This window comes from Apodemus sylvaticus, chromosome 6 (assembly GCF_947179515.1).
Source record: "Apodemus sylvaticus chromosome 6, mApoSyl1.1, whole genome shotgun sequence".
Taxonomy (NCBI): Eukaryota; Metazoa; Chordata; class Mammalia; order Rodentia; family Muridae; genus Apodemus; species Apodemus sylvaticus.
In genome coordinates this window covers 36242733-36258061 of record NC_067477.1, presented here as the reverse complement: position 1 = coordinate 36258061, position 15329 = coordinate 36242733, and the positions used below count along the sequence as shown (strand labels likewise).

Below are 15329 nucleotides of genomic sequence, written 5' to 3'. Positions count from 1 at the left end.
ACAGAGAGACAGAAACAGAGAGACAGAGAGACAGAAACAGAGACTAGCTATGAGGCTCAGTCTCAGGGCACCCAGAAAGACTCCAGGAAGAAGTCCCAGTTTGAGCTGAGATTCAGTTAACTCCAGAAGAGAAAGGAAGATTTCTCATGGAGAGGGATGGGCGCTCTGGAGGTGGGCACAGAGTGTGGCAAGTTGGACCTGTGCTGGGGGTTACCAGTACCTTTAGATTTGAAACTTACCCCCTTCCCATTGTACTTTCTCCCCATACTTGTGTCAGATGGTCTAGAAACCTTTGAGGTGGGCCTAACCGCTGTAACGCTGACGCTGGTTTGGCTCCTTTAGGAATAAGTGGACGGCTGGCTCGTGCTCAGAAATCGTTTCTTGGTTGGTGAGGATTGTCTTGGTAATGATGCTTGTGTTGTAATGAGAGCTGACTTCTGTTTAGGCAGGGATTCCAAAGCCGGCTCCTCGGAAGCCTTGGCTCCAAATAGCATTCTATGAGGCCAACAGAATAGGAGGAGAAAAATGGTTTGAGCCACTGCAGTGTTACCTCGGTCCGTGGGAGGAGTGGGAATAGCCTTGAGAGGGTTCTTTCCCACCCTTCCCTGTGTGTGCCCAAACCCCAGGTTCTATCCCAGTACCTCAGAAAAGCATTTTCTCTTAATAGATACCCGTTGTTATCAGAAAATTAAAAAAAAAAAAAATCTAACTGGGTGTTGTAGCTCATGCCTAAAGTCCCAGTACTCAGGAGGCTCAGGCAGGAGGATTGCTTTAAGTTTGAGGTCAGTCTGGTTTACATAGGGTGTTCCACACTAGTCAGTGGTACAGAGTAAAACCCCTTTGTGTGTGGTGTGTGCTTGTGTGTGCATGTGTGTGTCTGTGTAGGTGTGTGTGCTCGCACATGTGTTACTCACACTTGACCACCTCAGATTGGTCTTTATGCCGATCTGGCCTCCCCTCAGGTAGCTGTCACCTGTTACAGGAGAGCTGAACTCTTCTTTTAACTTGTGTGGTTCTCTACCTATGCCTCCCTCCCCCAGATGCAGTCGCTCCACAGAACAAGGTAGTTAACATTCATCTTTGCACGTGTGCTCACACCTCCAAGTAGATGCAGGTTCCCATGCAGAGGCCAAAGGAAGGTGTCAAGTGTCTTCCTTATCTCTCTAAGCCTTCGTTCCCTTGAGATAAGGTCTCTCATTGAACCTGAAACTTATTTTGATTGGGCTGCTTGCAGTGAGCTCCCAGGTCTGCCAGTCGCCATTGCTGACCTGAGGGCTGTAGTCATACACAGCCATGCCTGGCTTTAGTGCTTGGGCGCTGGGGATTCAAACCCACGTCCACTGCTCACACAGCAGGCAGCCTTACCAACCGAGCTATCTCCCCAGTGCCAAACCCCGCTCGTCTATTAGTATTCTTTGGGTTCAAGTTGCATGTTGACTCTTTTAAAACGGGTCTCCTCATCATACGATTATAATGTTCTTTGACTTTTCTCCTCTCCCAGTGTATATCTAGTTTGTAATTATTTAGGCCTGTTCTCCCACCACTGTAAACTCCAGATGTTTCTGCTATGCTTCCCCTGGCCTCAGAGCTAGTGCTTGCTGCCCTCTCTTGCTGGCTCTGGTTAAAGGAACAGAGGAGACACATAGGAGGGCTTTGTGTTCCGTAGAGGCACGCCAGTCTGAGGTACCTGCAGGATGCTTTGGTGCCTTGCTGTGCCAGGCTCTGGGCTGGTGTCACTCACATTCAGGTGGTGAGGGGAAGCACCCTCCCTCAGTGAGGGAGGTTGTAGGCTCAGAAGAGAAGCAGCCCCTGGCAAGCTGAGGGACAGGCAGAGGCCAAGACATCCCCCAGTTAAAGAACACGTAGGTAAGCCACAGCCTAGAGAAAGTTGTTGAGTGACCAGAGGGGGGGGGGACAGGTATCTGGGGTGTGTGCAAGCCAAGGTAAGGGAGAGTCAGAAAGGAGGCCGGGCTCGGCAGGGCGCCATACCCCCAAAGTGTCCAGGAAGGCAGTTCACTGGACCCAGCTATAGGGCGCTGCTACAGATTCTGGAGAGGGATCTGTCAGAGGGCTGTGGTGACTGGACAAAGCCACACCCTAAGTGGGTTCAGTGGGAGCTTTCTGGGAGAACCCAGCAAGTAGATTTTGACGTGTGTGCATTCTCCACTGAGCGAGAAGCCGCCTTATCCCCACCGGCATCTCTCTCAGTTCCGTTCTTCCCTGCTTGGCCTCCCCTTGTTTTCTTTCTATCTCCCCAGTTTCTCTCATTCTGGTGCCCCCTTTCTAGGTTGTCTTTTAACCAGTGGTTATGGAGAATCTCTCACACTGCTCCCCACCGTGTGTGTGTGTGTGTGTGTGTGTGTGTGTGTGTGTGTGAGAGAGAGAGAGAGAGAGAGAGAGAGAGAGAGAGAGAGAGAGAGAGAGAGAACGCGCGCACGCACGCATGTGCAACGCACGCACGCATGTGCAGGCACATGACAATATTTTAAAATTTATTTATTTATTTTGTGGGTGGGGATGGTGGCACGGGCCTCACAGCATGCATGTAGAGATCAGAAGACAACTTGTGGGAGGCAGTTTTCTCCTTCTGCCATATGGGTCCTGGACCTCAAACTCAATCAAGTCTTCAGGCTCTGTAGTGTCTCTAACTCACTGAGCCATTTTGCTGAGCCATATATGTATATACATATATGCACATATATGACTATATGTGAAGTTTTAAAATATAGTTCTATTGAATATATAGTAGTATTTCTATAGAATATATAGTAGAATTTCATTCACTCATCTTACATTTAATATGCACTTTCTAGTACAAAAACTATCAAGCTAACACATTGTAGCTGAGAACCACGCACTTAGTGATGAGGATGTGGCAGTTACAGCAGAGCCCAGATCACAGAGGCAGCACAGGCTCCTGGGAGTTAGTGAAGGCCTCAGAAAGGAGGTGACTCTGGTCTGCACACAAGTGAATGAACAGCAGTCTGCTGATGTGGAAAGGGCAGAAGGCCACGTGGGGAGCACTGTCGTGTGTTTGACTACAGGCTGTCTTAGCCTTTCTATTGCTGTGACGAAACACCAGGACAAAAAAGCAAGTTGGGGAGGAAAGGGTTTATTTGGCTTATACTTCTAGATCCCTGTTGACCATCAGATAACTCAGGACAGGAACTCCAGCAGGGCAGGAACATGGATGCAGGAGCTGAGGCAGAGGCCTTGGAGGGGTGCCGCTTACTGACTTGGTCTCCATGGCTTGCTCAGCCTACTTTCTTATAAACCCAGGACTGCCCGCCCGGAGATGCTTCCTCCCACAATGGACTGGGCCCTCCTCCATCGATCACTAATTAAGAAAATGCTCTACAGACCGACCTAGCTACAGCCTGATCATACAGAGGCGTTTTCTTCATTAGTGTTTCCCCCACCCAGACAACTCTAGTTTGTGTGTCAAGTGACATAAGATCAGCCAGCACACAGGTCTTATGTTTCATGTAGGAAAGTTGGGGCTTTTTCTGTATGCTGTGGGGACCACACAGAGGTGTGGAGCAGAGAAAGATGTTATTGACTTTGTTTTCTAGGAAGAGAAGCTGGCAGCTATATTGGAGAATAGTGGATAGCGAGTGTGTTGGCAGGGAGACGCCTGGAGACAGTTGGAGCAGTCATAGGAGAGCGTGTAGCAGAGCCAAGGCCAGTTCTAAGCTTCAGGCTTTCCCAGGATGTGTTTACAATTTCTGGTACCTGAATGCCTCTCATATAATTAGCTGTAAACAAATAAACAAAAGCAAAACAAGCCCCTCCCCTTTTGTACTTAAGTTTTTTGTTTTTTGTTTTTTGTTTTTTTTTAAAGAAAATTTATCAGTGGCATTATAGTACACAGTAGTTAGATATTTCAGAGTGGATATGGACCAGTTCCAGGTTCTAACTGGAGTGTCAAAAGCAGCAAGGTCATTGTCCCTTGAAACTCAGGAAGCTGTGAGGTTACAGGTGGTTTCAAATGAAACTGCTAGTGGAGAGGCAGCCAAAAGCCTATGTCAGCGAATTAGCTACTTTGTGTTGCTGTGGTAAAACATTGACTAAAAGAACTTTGGGAAGGAGAAGATGTGTTTCCCCCTTACACCTCCAGGTCATAGTCCACCCGTGAGGGACGTCAGGGCAGAGCCATGGAGGCATGCTGCTCTCTCTCCTCTGGCTCCTCTTACCCATCCATGCTCAGCCAACTTTCTCGCATTACCTGGGCCCCCCTACCTAGGAATGGTGCCGCCCACGGTGGGCTAAGTCTCCTACAATCAACCAAGACGCCCACAGCCATGACCACAGGCCAGTCTGATCCAAGCAGTTCCTCAGCTGAGGTTTCCTCTTCCCAGGTCACTCTAGGCTCTGTCAAGTTGACAATAAAAGCTCACCCATCTTTATTGACAAAGATAGAGCATAAAAGAGCTTTGATTATATTGAATAGCATGAGCTCAGAAATCATGTTCTGTAATTGTTTAGTAAAGTCAGCCAGGGTCTAGAGGAGCTGGGGGGTAAGGGAGAGTTAATTTTTAGCAGAATTTGATGTAATTGGCTCTGTTTGAAAGAGCTGCAGGAGAAATAGACTGTGGGGGAAACCAGGATTTAGAAGAGGCAAGAGATGGAGAGACTGTGTAGCCAATGCAGATTACTAAGTCTGCTTAGGAACCACGAGTTGCTAGCTGTGAAGCCTCTGTGAGAGCGCTAGACTGGGCCTCTTCTCATTGTGTGCATGCCAGTAATTCCTGCAGAGCAGGCTGATAGTAAAACAGTCACTTAGCGATGGCACTTTAGATGAGAAGGCTCCTGACTAAGGCCGGTGTCATCAGTGCCAGACGAACTTTTCTGGTCACGTACTTTTCCCAGTATAATAGAGCTATGTCCCATCTTTGTCCTCCCGTTGGCTTTTTGTGTGGAGCTTTTTCTGTTAATCCTTACAGCAGCTGCTGTAGCATCCAGAAAACGATTCCCTAACTGTGCACAGTGTGGGGGAGTCCTTCTGCCCCCTTCCATCCTGTGTGCTATCAACAACACGTGCACTGTGACGTCTAGGTAGAGCCTTAGGGTTCCCTTTGATGACTGGGTTCCCATCAGTTATAGTTTCTCCTCAGCCTGGATGCTCCCCTCACCTGGCAGTGCTTGTTTGCCAGGGACTGTTCTGCTTGATTTGTCTGAAAGTGTTTTCATTGCATCTTTACTTTTCAAAGGTATTCCCTTTGTATGTAGAATTCTAGACCGTGTTTTTTTTTTTTTCCTTTTCTTCTTTTTCCACAGAATTGAAAGTATATCAGCCAGGCTGAGGGGCACTGTTCTAATCCCAACAACTTGGGAGGCAAAGACAGGACAATCGATGCAATTATGGGGCTAGCCTGATCTATGCAGTGAGCTTCAGGGGAGCTGGGGCTAGGTAGGGAGACCCTGCCTCAACACAAGCTTGCCCTTCCTTTGGCTGATGGCCTCCAGGGTAGCTGGTGATGGTGGGTTTATATGTGAATCTGTTCTTGTTCCCAGCAGGCAGACACGGAGGCAGGGGGATCGGGATTTCAGGGCTAGCTTTGGTCATTGTTCAGTGGTTTCATCCTGTGACTCTTCCAGAGGACTGGAGTTTGGTCAGGTAGATGATAGTCACCTGCAGTTTCAGCCTAGGGATCCAACACCTTTTGGTGTGCAGCACACACAAACACATATGTGTACACACACACACACACACACACACTCACACACACACCCACACACATTCACACACACCCACATGGCATCACAAATAAATGAGAGAGAAGTGAGTGAGCCAGTAACATCTTCCAACACTGGAACATAAGGAGGTTTTGAGCAAGTGAGAAAGCCAAGAACCTAAGTATTCCATTTTCACAAAGTAAATTTATTCAGTGTGAAGGACAGTTTATCATGTTGGTTTGTGCCTTTTAATTTGGGTAGGTTGTATAGTTCCATTTTTTAGTGAAATGAAGGCAGAGAAGATGGTGATTTGTTTTTAAGATAGTTTTTAGCAAGTTTTTAGCTCAACTCATTATTTCTTACCACAACCCCAAGCCCCAAACAAAATCTTGTCTGAAATATTGGACTGTCTATGAAACCTGGAAGTTGAGGAACAATTCTAAAAATATCCAAAGTCTTGGGAGAGTCAGAGGAGCCACTTCTGTAATGACAGGGAGTAGCCAGACGGACACATCAGCCATGTTCTTGCTGTGTGCTGAGAGCATGTCCTACTGAACTCAGAGCTAAAGCAAGGGAGAGGACCGAAGCGTGCAACCTGGCGTTCCTGATCTCCACTGGGATATTGACCTTGGCACTCTAGGTCTCACACAGTGGGGCAGCCAGCCCAGCAATCCCTGGCTCCCTCCCTCCAGACACCCCCATCCTCTCTCTCTGGGTCTCACACAGTGGGACAGCCAGCCCGGGGCTCCCTCCTTCCAGCCATCCCCACTTCTTTTCCATGGTCACCCCCACCCCCACCCCCAGGAACCACACAGGAGCTCAGGTTTCTTCCAGCGTGCTTCTGCTCTCAACTTGCTCCAAGTTATTCTACTCTGGATCAGGTTGAGGCGGCAAGTCTAGACTGATTATACAGAGCCACGGAGTCACAGGTGCCAGGAGGGGTGACTTTCTAGAGGGCCAGGAATTTACACCCTTCCACACCGTGCACGTCTCGCTACACACATGCTGGATTAATTTGAACAAATGGAAAAGAGTGAAGAGAATGACAAAAATGTATAGGTTTTGATTTCTGATGAAAGCTGAAAAGAATGTTTATGTTGGCCAAGTGGCAAAATGCATGGGGGGAGCCGGGCATGTCTTCCTTAGTGTCTGGAAGGTATGTGGACCCAAGGAGAGGATGGCGGGGAGCTGGTTTTCGTATGACCCACGGGGTACAGTTCAGGGATGCTCTCCAAGATGGGCAAATCTGGGGTGAGTTTTAAGCATGATTTTCAGGGCTGAAATACGGTTTCTTTCATTCAGCCTCTTTGAAAACTGCTGGCAGCCCTACCCCAGGAGTGACTTAAGAGTGGACAGTTTGATGGCTTTCGGGTGTAATGCCACCAGATCATTTGACAGACAGCGTGGCTTCCTGAGTACCACAGTTACGTCTCAGGGAGAGACGAGCTCATCTTTCTCCTCTCTGCTAGACTGTGGGAAAGAACATGTGCAGGGCAGGCCCTGCAAAGATCCTGTGATGCTGCCAAAACCTTTCCACAGCCTCTTTCCTAGGCATGAAGGATGCTTCCTCCAGAGCCTGCCTTTGATCCCTGGCGCCTGGTATGTTGATGTTGAAGCTGCCCTGGTTTAGCATCTGCATCACTTTTTAATCCTGCCTCTGCTCTTGACCCTTCCTTCAGGGTAAGCTTAGTGCAAGTAGAGTAGAGGTTAGCCCAAACCACTTGCTGGTCCTCCTGTATTACAGGACACTCCGCATCATCATTAGGAACCTCTTACTTCTGGTGCAGAAAATGAAGTTTTGGTTTTGGCTTCTCAGGGCTTCTCTTTAATGTCCCGATAGAGAGACGCAGTGATGGCATTGTTTGGGGCTGCTTGCTTGTGACAATCACACTCAGCACCATGTCCTCCTAGCTGGCATGTATGTGGCTGTCAGGGGGTCTCAGCTGGTTCAGGACAAGTCGTACCTCCTACTGGCCTGGCTTCCAGTCCTTGTCCCACCTTCTACAAATGACACTGTTTTAGGTGAGCTGAGCTCAGCCTCTCTTCCTCTTCTGTGAACTTGATATTGTAGTATCAAGTAGATCTCAACTTCACTGAGTTGAGATGCAGCGAAGCGTCTCACATACTGCTTATCATTATCACTGACCCTTGACTAGTGCATTCTTTGACGGTGCCCAGGTTGGCACTTTGGATCAATTCTTGATGCTGATGTCTGATTTTTCCCTGTAGCCTGCCTTCTCTGTCCCGTGCTCCATCGCCCTCATACCCGCTCACATGAGTCACAAATGTTCCATTTATCATTGATTTGCTTGGCCTGGGTCCTGGCTCCAAGGATCCAAAATGCTATAGTTTGTAACTCCACGGAATCATGGGATTGTAAAGCAGAAGGGATTCAAGGGGAAGAAACATCCAGGATAATGGAGTTGGTTACTGGCTGAGCAAAGACCTGGATCTGGGTTTCTTGGTATTCTTTCTACCACGCTTTCTACCCTAAGTTTATATATTCACAAGCTATCATTCACCATAAATTGGGCCAGGGATGAGGGGTACTTTCGTCGACAAGCACAGCGGGAGTGGGGTGTGGTAGGTCAGTGGATGAACTCTTGCTTAGTGTGCTTGAAGCTGGGCAGGGAGGTGCACTCTTCAGCAAAACAAAGCCAAATAAGCCATGAAAGCCCCTTTCCCCCCTGTTTCTGCTCATGTCAGGGATCACGAGACCTGATGTGTTTGGTGGAAAGTTATTTTCTGTCTGTGGCATTTGGAATTCCTGGTCATTGAGTGGAGAATGTCTCTGTTCCTGTTAAAGTCAGGGTTTTATTGAGCAGACGCAGGGCAGCTTGCAGTGTCCCGCCTCTGCCCCCTCCACAGCAGCTCTGCGCCTCTGCTCTTTGTTAATGCCAACTTTGTGCTGTGCCTTCCTCCTTGACTGGGTCATCTGTTCCTTACAAAAGGAAGCATCTGGAAAAGGAGGGGGCAGCTCTCACTAGACTCAACTGGAACTAGCATTTGCCCTGTTGCCTTAGATTATAAGTTGTAAAATATTTTAAATTGTAAAAGTTACGCTTTGTGTATAGTCTTTGTTGAGTTGCAGCCACAAAAGTTACAGGCAGGATGTGTTACTTAAATGTTTCCCATTTACCTAAGGTGACTTTTTCCTAGAGAATTAGCTGTCACCCTAGTGGTGTACCCATGCCCCAGCACGGGCTACTACCAAGTCTGTCTTCATTTTCTATTCCAAAATTGCTTTTATAACGAGGTGTTTAAAAACAAAAAAAAAATCCAGGATCCATCAGAGAACCGCAGGACTCTGGTAGAGGCTCCAAAGCCATGTACGATTTTCCCGTTCCTTTCCCTTTTTAACGGCTTTGGCTTTTTGAAGAGGTCTAACAGATGGCTTCCCAAGGATCCCCATTCTAGATCCATTAGATTCTTTATTTCTGGGGTCATTAAGCTTGTTCCTCTCTTACCTGATTTCCAGCTTACTGGAAAGCAGATCGGAAGGCTTGATTAGATTCCAGAGGCGCATTCTTGGCAGGGATCTTTCCGGGGTGGTGCCGTGTGCTTCAAGGGATGGCACGGCCTGTCCCATTGTTACTGCCGAGCAGCGTGCTGGCTGAGCTGGGGTGGTGACAGACATGTTACCTGAGTTCCTCACAACTCACAATTTCATGTATGGGGCACTTTTTGTTATTGGAATCCTGAAAACAGCCAGTTCTTCCCAGTCAGTGGTTCCCCCCGCCCCCAGGGCTTTGGTGTCCATTAATGTTCAGATTTATTTATTCCCTTTATGTTTGTAAAATCGAATGAGGTCCATTCCAGTTCTTTCACACAGGGAGCTGTGTTTACTCTCAAAGGGGTTCAGTTGAAAGCTCTGAGGATCCATGGCTCCTCCTTGACCTTTAAATCCACTGTGGGAAAACTGTGATGTCTTAGCCGGGAGACCCAGGGCTCCGGCCGGAGATGGACAGCCCTGGCGACAGACAGACAGACCTGCACAGGAGGGCTGAGAGGTGGACAGGGGTGTGCACCTGCCTTGCTGGAGCAAAGAAAGAAGTTTGTTTTCATACAAGTTTGAACCGGAGGTGGCTAGTGTGAGCTTTGTACTAGCTCTCGCTTAGCTGTGTGTCTTTGCACTGAGTTCTTTGCACTGGTGCATGTGTGCTTGCACTGGCTTTTTGAAACAACTTGCCCTCTAGATTGGGAGCTCGGCTGAGCGGGGTTCATCTTAGGGGGAGGTGGGAGTGGGTTCTCCAGAGCTCCTGAGAGTGTGGGCAAAGGTTCCAAGCTCGAAAGGCTCCTTTTTTGGCACTGCCAGCATCTTTGTGTGTCGGCATCTTAGGAATCTGGGGGAACCATATAAAGATCAGAAATGAGTCTGGCCCAAGAGGCTCCCTCTGACACGGTAATTCCAGTTGCTTGAATCCTCGCCCACTCGGATGAGACCATATAAAGAGGCCGTTTCCTGAATCTCCAGCACGCTGCCTCTCACAGGCTCCTTTTTGTAGCACGCTGGTATGTCAGGACTGCGGCCGCGGTCACGTGCTCTCAGCCCTTTACTCACAGTCATCCCTGCGTTGGGTTTATTTTTGGAGACAAGCACATTTTTGCGTCTCTGGAGGAGCTATGCAGGGTCCCGCTCCCTCCGCCCATCAGTGGCCGCACCAGTAGGCTGCGTCCATTTCCCACACTCCAGAGAGAGCAGGGAGACACTGCCTGAGGGCTCCTGTCACCAGGCCTTGTTTCTGACCTGGGTGATTTCATGTATCTTAAGGTTCTTCTTTACGAGAAGAGAGAGAGGGATGGGGAGAAGACAGACAGACAGATAGACAGACAGAGGTGTGTGAGTGATGTCTCCTAGCACTAAGTCAGCTAAAGTTGGAAATGGGGATGTCTTGGGGATTTTCCTCTGGGGATCACAGCTGGGCGGCAGGGTCCTGCAGGCCTAAAGGCCCTCACCAGCCCAACACTCCCTCCTCCAGTCTCTGCAGCTGCTCCTCCCCCACTGGGGACACAGATCCCTCTCCATCCTGCCTCTCTGGTCTGAGTGAGACCCGCAGAGACCTGAATGCACGATCCCCCCTTTCCTTAGCTCTTCTGTGTCTGAGTTCTCTACATAAGTGAGTGAGTGACCCACTCACGTAAAGAGAAAAAAGTTTGCTGTGGTCCCTCCTGGGAGGAGACACTCAGTCTTCAAACAGGCTGAGGCAGTCGCCACACTGTCTCCAGGGAGCTGCCCAGGCGCACCTGGGAGGCTTAGCCTATTCTGGTCCTGCAGGCACTCTGGAAGAGACAGTATAGCTATTTCTGTGTTGGGGAGGGAAGGATATTCAGGCCCAGGGCCTTTCAGTGGCAGAAGAGAGGCCTGACCCTCAGATTCCGAAGTCCCAGCTTATTCTCCAGATGACTCTACTTCTTCCTCTTCATGCCCTGGGTTGGCACCACCCCCTCCAGCCTTCAGACGCCCCAGGACAAAATGGCTCCGTAAACCACCAGGATGATAAGAAAGTGCACCAGTGGCTGGAGCCACACTGTGCCTGAGGGGGTCTCACCTCAGCCTCGGCTTCTCTGCCCTGGAGCACTGTCCCCCCTCCCATGTCTGCTTCCGGAGCACTGCAGCCTCCTGAGTTTACCTTCAGCTTGGAGTCTGTTCACACAGATGTCACACAGACCTGAACTTTGCCTCCTGTTGGCCTCCTTGAACTGGGAGCATCTGAGGACAAGGACGGCATCTCTTTTTTCCCCCTCAGTGCACCAGGATAGTGCCCGAGGAGTGAGGCTGAACTCTGTAGAATAGCCCCGTGATTTGGAATAGTCGTTAATGAGGCCCGTCTCCTCAGCTGGATGTGTGTGTGTCTGTGACAGGACTCAGGGCCTGGAGACTGCTTCCAGACCTTGGCCTCAGTCGTAAACCCAGAGCACAAGCGTTCCTCACCAGGAGGCAGATGTCTCCCTCTGAGTGTGCAGGTCCCAGCTCTAGAGAGTCCCAAGTCCTACCTGTCCTGCAATACCAACCTGTCAACTCTGGGTTTAGAAGTTCCAGCTGTGCCTACAATGGCTTTTTTTTTTTTTTTTTTTTTTTTTGGTTTTTTTGAGACAGGGTTTCTCTGTGTAGCCCTGGCTGTCTTGGAACTCACTCTGTAGACTGAGCCCAGGCTGGCCTCAAACTCAGAAATCCGCCTGCCACTGCCTCCCAAGTGCTGGGATTACAGGCGTGCGCCACCACGCCCGGCTTACAATGGCATTTTTAGAAAATAAAGGTTTAACTGAAAAGACCCCTTCTGCCTAAGGCTAGCACCATTCATGGATGGGGGTGGAGTGGGGTGGGGTGGGGGATCTCTCTGCATAATGACTGGATGCTGCGTGACAGCTGCCTCACCCCCCTCCACCCCCTGCGCCTTCCCTGACATCATGGCCTGGACCCTCAAACTATGAACTAAAACATAGCCTTCTGCCTTCAAGTCTCTTGTTAGCTAATTCTTAAGAGCAGTGAGCGAAGGCACGCGTGAGCCTCCCATCCACCCGTTGCCTCCGGAGCTTTGCCCAGACGAGGGCTCCTGTTGCCCCCCTGTCTGCAGAGGGTCCTTCTGCGTGGCCCGCTCTCCAGGCTGCCCTAGCGTTTGTAGAGGATAAGGAACAGCCTGCACAGCTGTGCTTCACGGCAGCTCTGGGAGGCTCCTGCCATTTGTGAAGAAAGCCTTTGATTTTAGAGCCACTGTCAAGCACTGGGCCCAGAGAAGTGCCTCCTAGGTGACAAGTTTTCTGTTTCTCACTTGAGAGAACCATTTTCCAACTGGGAAAACAAGAGGAACTGTGGCTGTCACCTGTAGGAGGGAAGGTTCCTCACTCACCACCCGCCACCCCACCCACAACCTCCCAGTGGCCATGACTTCCTGGGGTCTGGTTAGAGGTGAAGTGTGTCCCCTTGGTCACAGTGACCGAGGAGATCCAGCCTGCCTGAACGGTATCTGGCTTTCTCTTCCCCTCAAATGGTTGTGTATTTGATTATGATGTGTCTTTCCTGTGTTGACAATAGTTGTGGTGACAGGGACTGTACAGGAGCCATGGCATTACCGCCTGGCATGTTCTACACACTTAGCCATCCCGTCAGCAGCACCTCCGATTAGGATGACTCAAAGGCTGCATTTCAGAAGAACCAGCAGTCCAGCTCCTAGTCCTCGCTGCCTCATTTTCCACCATCCTTCCCCAGGTCAGTTTCTGCCCTCCTGTCACTGGGACCCTCATCCAGAGTAGAGATAAGGTAACATCAGGAGCGTCTGTCTCCTCTCTGTCCTGTTCTAGACTCGAGGCATCTTACAGCATTAGAAAACTCTTCCAAACAGACCGGATGCTCCCACACTTTAATATCAGAGGTTTCACTTGAGTCTTCTCCTTCTTTCCCAATACCTGAAACAGAGAAATAGTCGGAGACCACACACTCAGGTGTCAGCTACACCAGCCTCAGGGCTGGGTTCAACGAACTCAGTGGTTCTCAGCCTTTCCGATGCTGTGACCCTTTAGTACAGTTCCTCATGTTGTGGTGACCCCAGCCATAAAATTATTTTTGTTGTCACACGATAATTATAATTTTGCTACTGTTACGAGTTGCAAGTAAATGTCCGATATTCAGGATATCTGGTGTGTGACCTCTGAAAGGGTCCCCACCCCCACCAGGGGTCATGACCCACAGCGTGAGAGCCACCGACCTAATTGCTAAGTCAAAGTGTGTCCATTCTGTCATTAGCCATGTAAGAAAAGACAGAGCTGCCTGTGTTTCTCAGAAGACTGCAGAGCCCCTTCATCCACTTCTCGCAGGCCAAGCAGCGCAGAGGGAATTCCGCATGGAGGGTAAAACCAGCCTCCCAGTGCAGTAGGAACAGAAGGAACATTAGCAGGAAGGAGCCAGACAGAGGACTGCAGCTCCCTGGAGCGTATGCTCCTGCCCCAGGGGATGGCCCCAGCATTACTGGAGATTCCAGTTTGTCAAGACAGCTGGAAACTGACTTTTAATGTGGAAATTTTCCAATTCTTAGATGGTATCACAAATTAAAAACAAACAAACAAAAGAAACGGTGGAGCCAAACAGAACGTGGCGCTCAATTAATGACCTTCCTGCCTTCTCACAGGAGAGAGAGGGCCATTGTTGGGCGGAGCGCAGTAAGGTGCTCCCAGCGCACAGGGAGAGAGGGCTGTGGGCAAATTGGTTTATTTTAAAATTTACTTTTTCAGTAGACTTACTGGAGTGTGTGTGCATGTGTGCCTGAGTGAGTGTATGTGAGAGTGCCCGAATGGGTGTGAATCTGTGCACACAAGTGGAGGCACAGAGTACCCCGCTCCTCTTCCTCTCCCCACCCATCTCTTTTGAGACAGGGTCTCTCCCTGAGCCTAAAGCTTGAGCTTTCTTGGCTGGGCTGGAAGCTGGCAAACCCCAGTGATCCCCGTCTCCACTGTCTCAGAGCTGGCTAGGAAGGGTGGCAGGATGTCCAGATTGCTCTGTGCACACTGGGATTTGAACTCTTGGTCCTTATGATTACATCAGCGGCTCTCTGTATCGCCCAGGTTGGCCTTGAATTCATGAATCGGCCTCCTAAGTGCTGGCACAGTCAACATGCACCACCGGGCTTGGCCATCCATCCGCTTAAAGCGTCTCGGGGGGCGCTCGGTGTGGGTCAGTTTGCTTCAGAATCCTGTCTCTTCACCTGACACATACTGATACATGGCAAGAGACAAGACGAGGTCCTTTGATTCTGCAAGCTGTCTCAGTGTCTGTAGTCTTGAGTCTTGCTGGTTTGACCTGGTCTTCAGCGTGACCCTGCTCTGTGCTGTCTGAAGGATTCCCCCCTTTTCCTCAATTCTGGGTTCTTAGAACAGGAAATCCAGTTGATTCTTTGCTGTTGTTTGTCTCGATGTAATTCAGGCTAGCCTCAAACTTGGATCTTACATCCAGAATGGAATATATCCTTCCCAGGCCGGGCACCGCTGCACAGGTAGGCAAGAAAACCTATCACCATGTTAAAAAACAAACAAGCAACAAAACATCAAAAGCATAAAGGCGGCGTTCAGGCATGTCGGAAGGGCGTATTCTTCAAATGGTCCCTGTTGGGCTTTGGAAAGCAGGCCATGATGACACAGCGTTTGGGTCCAGGGGTCAGCAAACCACATCCTTCCCTCAAGGTTGGCCCTCTGCCTTGTTTTAGAGTTTTTGTTTTGTTTTTGAAAGTCAGCTATACTCGCTTGTCTTAGGATCTAAACTGTTTATTTCTCCAGTGTCAGAGTTCAGTAGTTACAAGGGGACTGTGGCCCGTAAAGGAAAGAGTTCTATCCTAATCCTTTGTGGAAGTTTGCAAACCCTGTCGTAGTCCGTTTATCCCAACTCCTCTCCAGACTGAGAGCCACAGCTAGAATTGTGTCAAGTTCTTGGAAAAAGAAAATTGATACTTCAGAAAGCATTCCTGGAAGAATGCTGGGTAGTTCAAAACAGGAAACCCGCTGGCCCATCTCTTCCGCTCAGGTACGCTGGAGGATTGCTGTTCCGTAGTATTTGCAGTTAAGACATGCTGAGTAAGAATTGGTACAGTGTGGTTTCTTAATATGCCAATCCCAGTGAGCTCTTCTGGCCAAATAGCTTGAGGGAAGCTAAACCTGTTGATGTGTGT

General features: G+C 49.4%; 1 protein-coding gene across 2 annotated transcripts in view; it reads left to right on the top strand.

Moving 5' to 3' along the window:
- The window catches only part of Ift43 (intraflagellar transport 43), a 73073-nt gene that overhangs the window by 10645 nt on the left and 47099 nt on the right, over positions 1–15329 (top strand). Inside the window, exon 1 of one of the 2 annotated variants that reach the window (XM_052185367.1) lies at positions 14974–15184. The exons of the other annotated variant lie outside the window; for it this stretch is intronic. Within the exon in view, the coding sequence (XP_052041327.1) occupies positions 15134–15184 (51 nt within the window). The 5' untranslated portion in view covers positions 14974–15133. Of the gene's footprint in view, positions 1–14973; positions 15185–15329 lie in introns of those variants that run through there. 2 annotated transcript variants of the gene reach the window in all.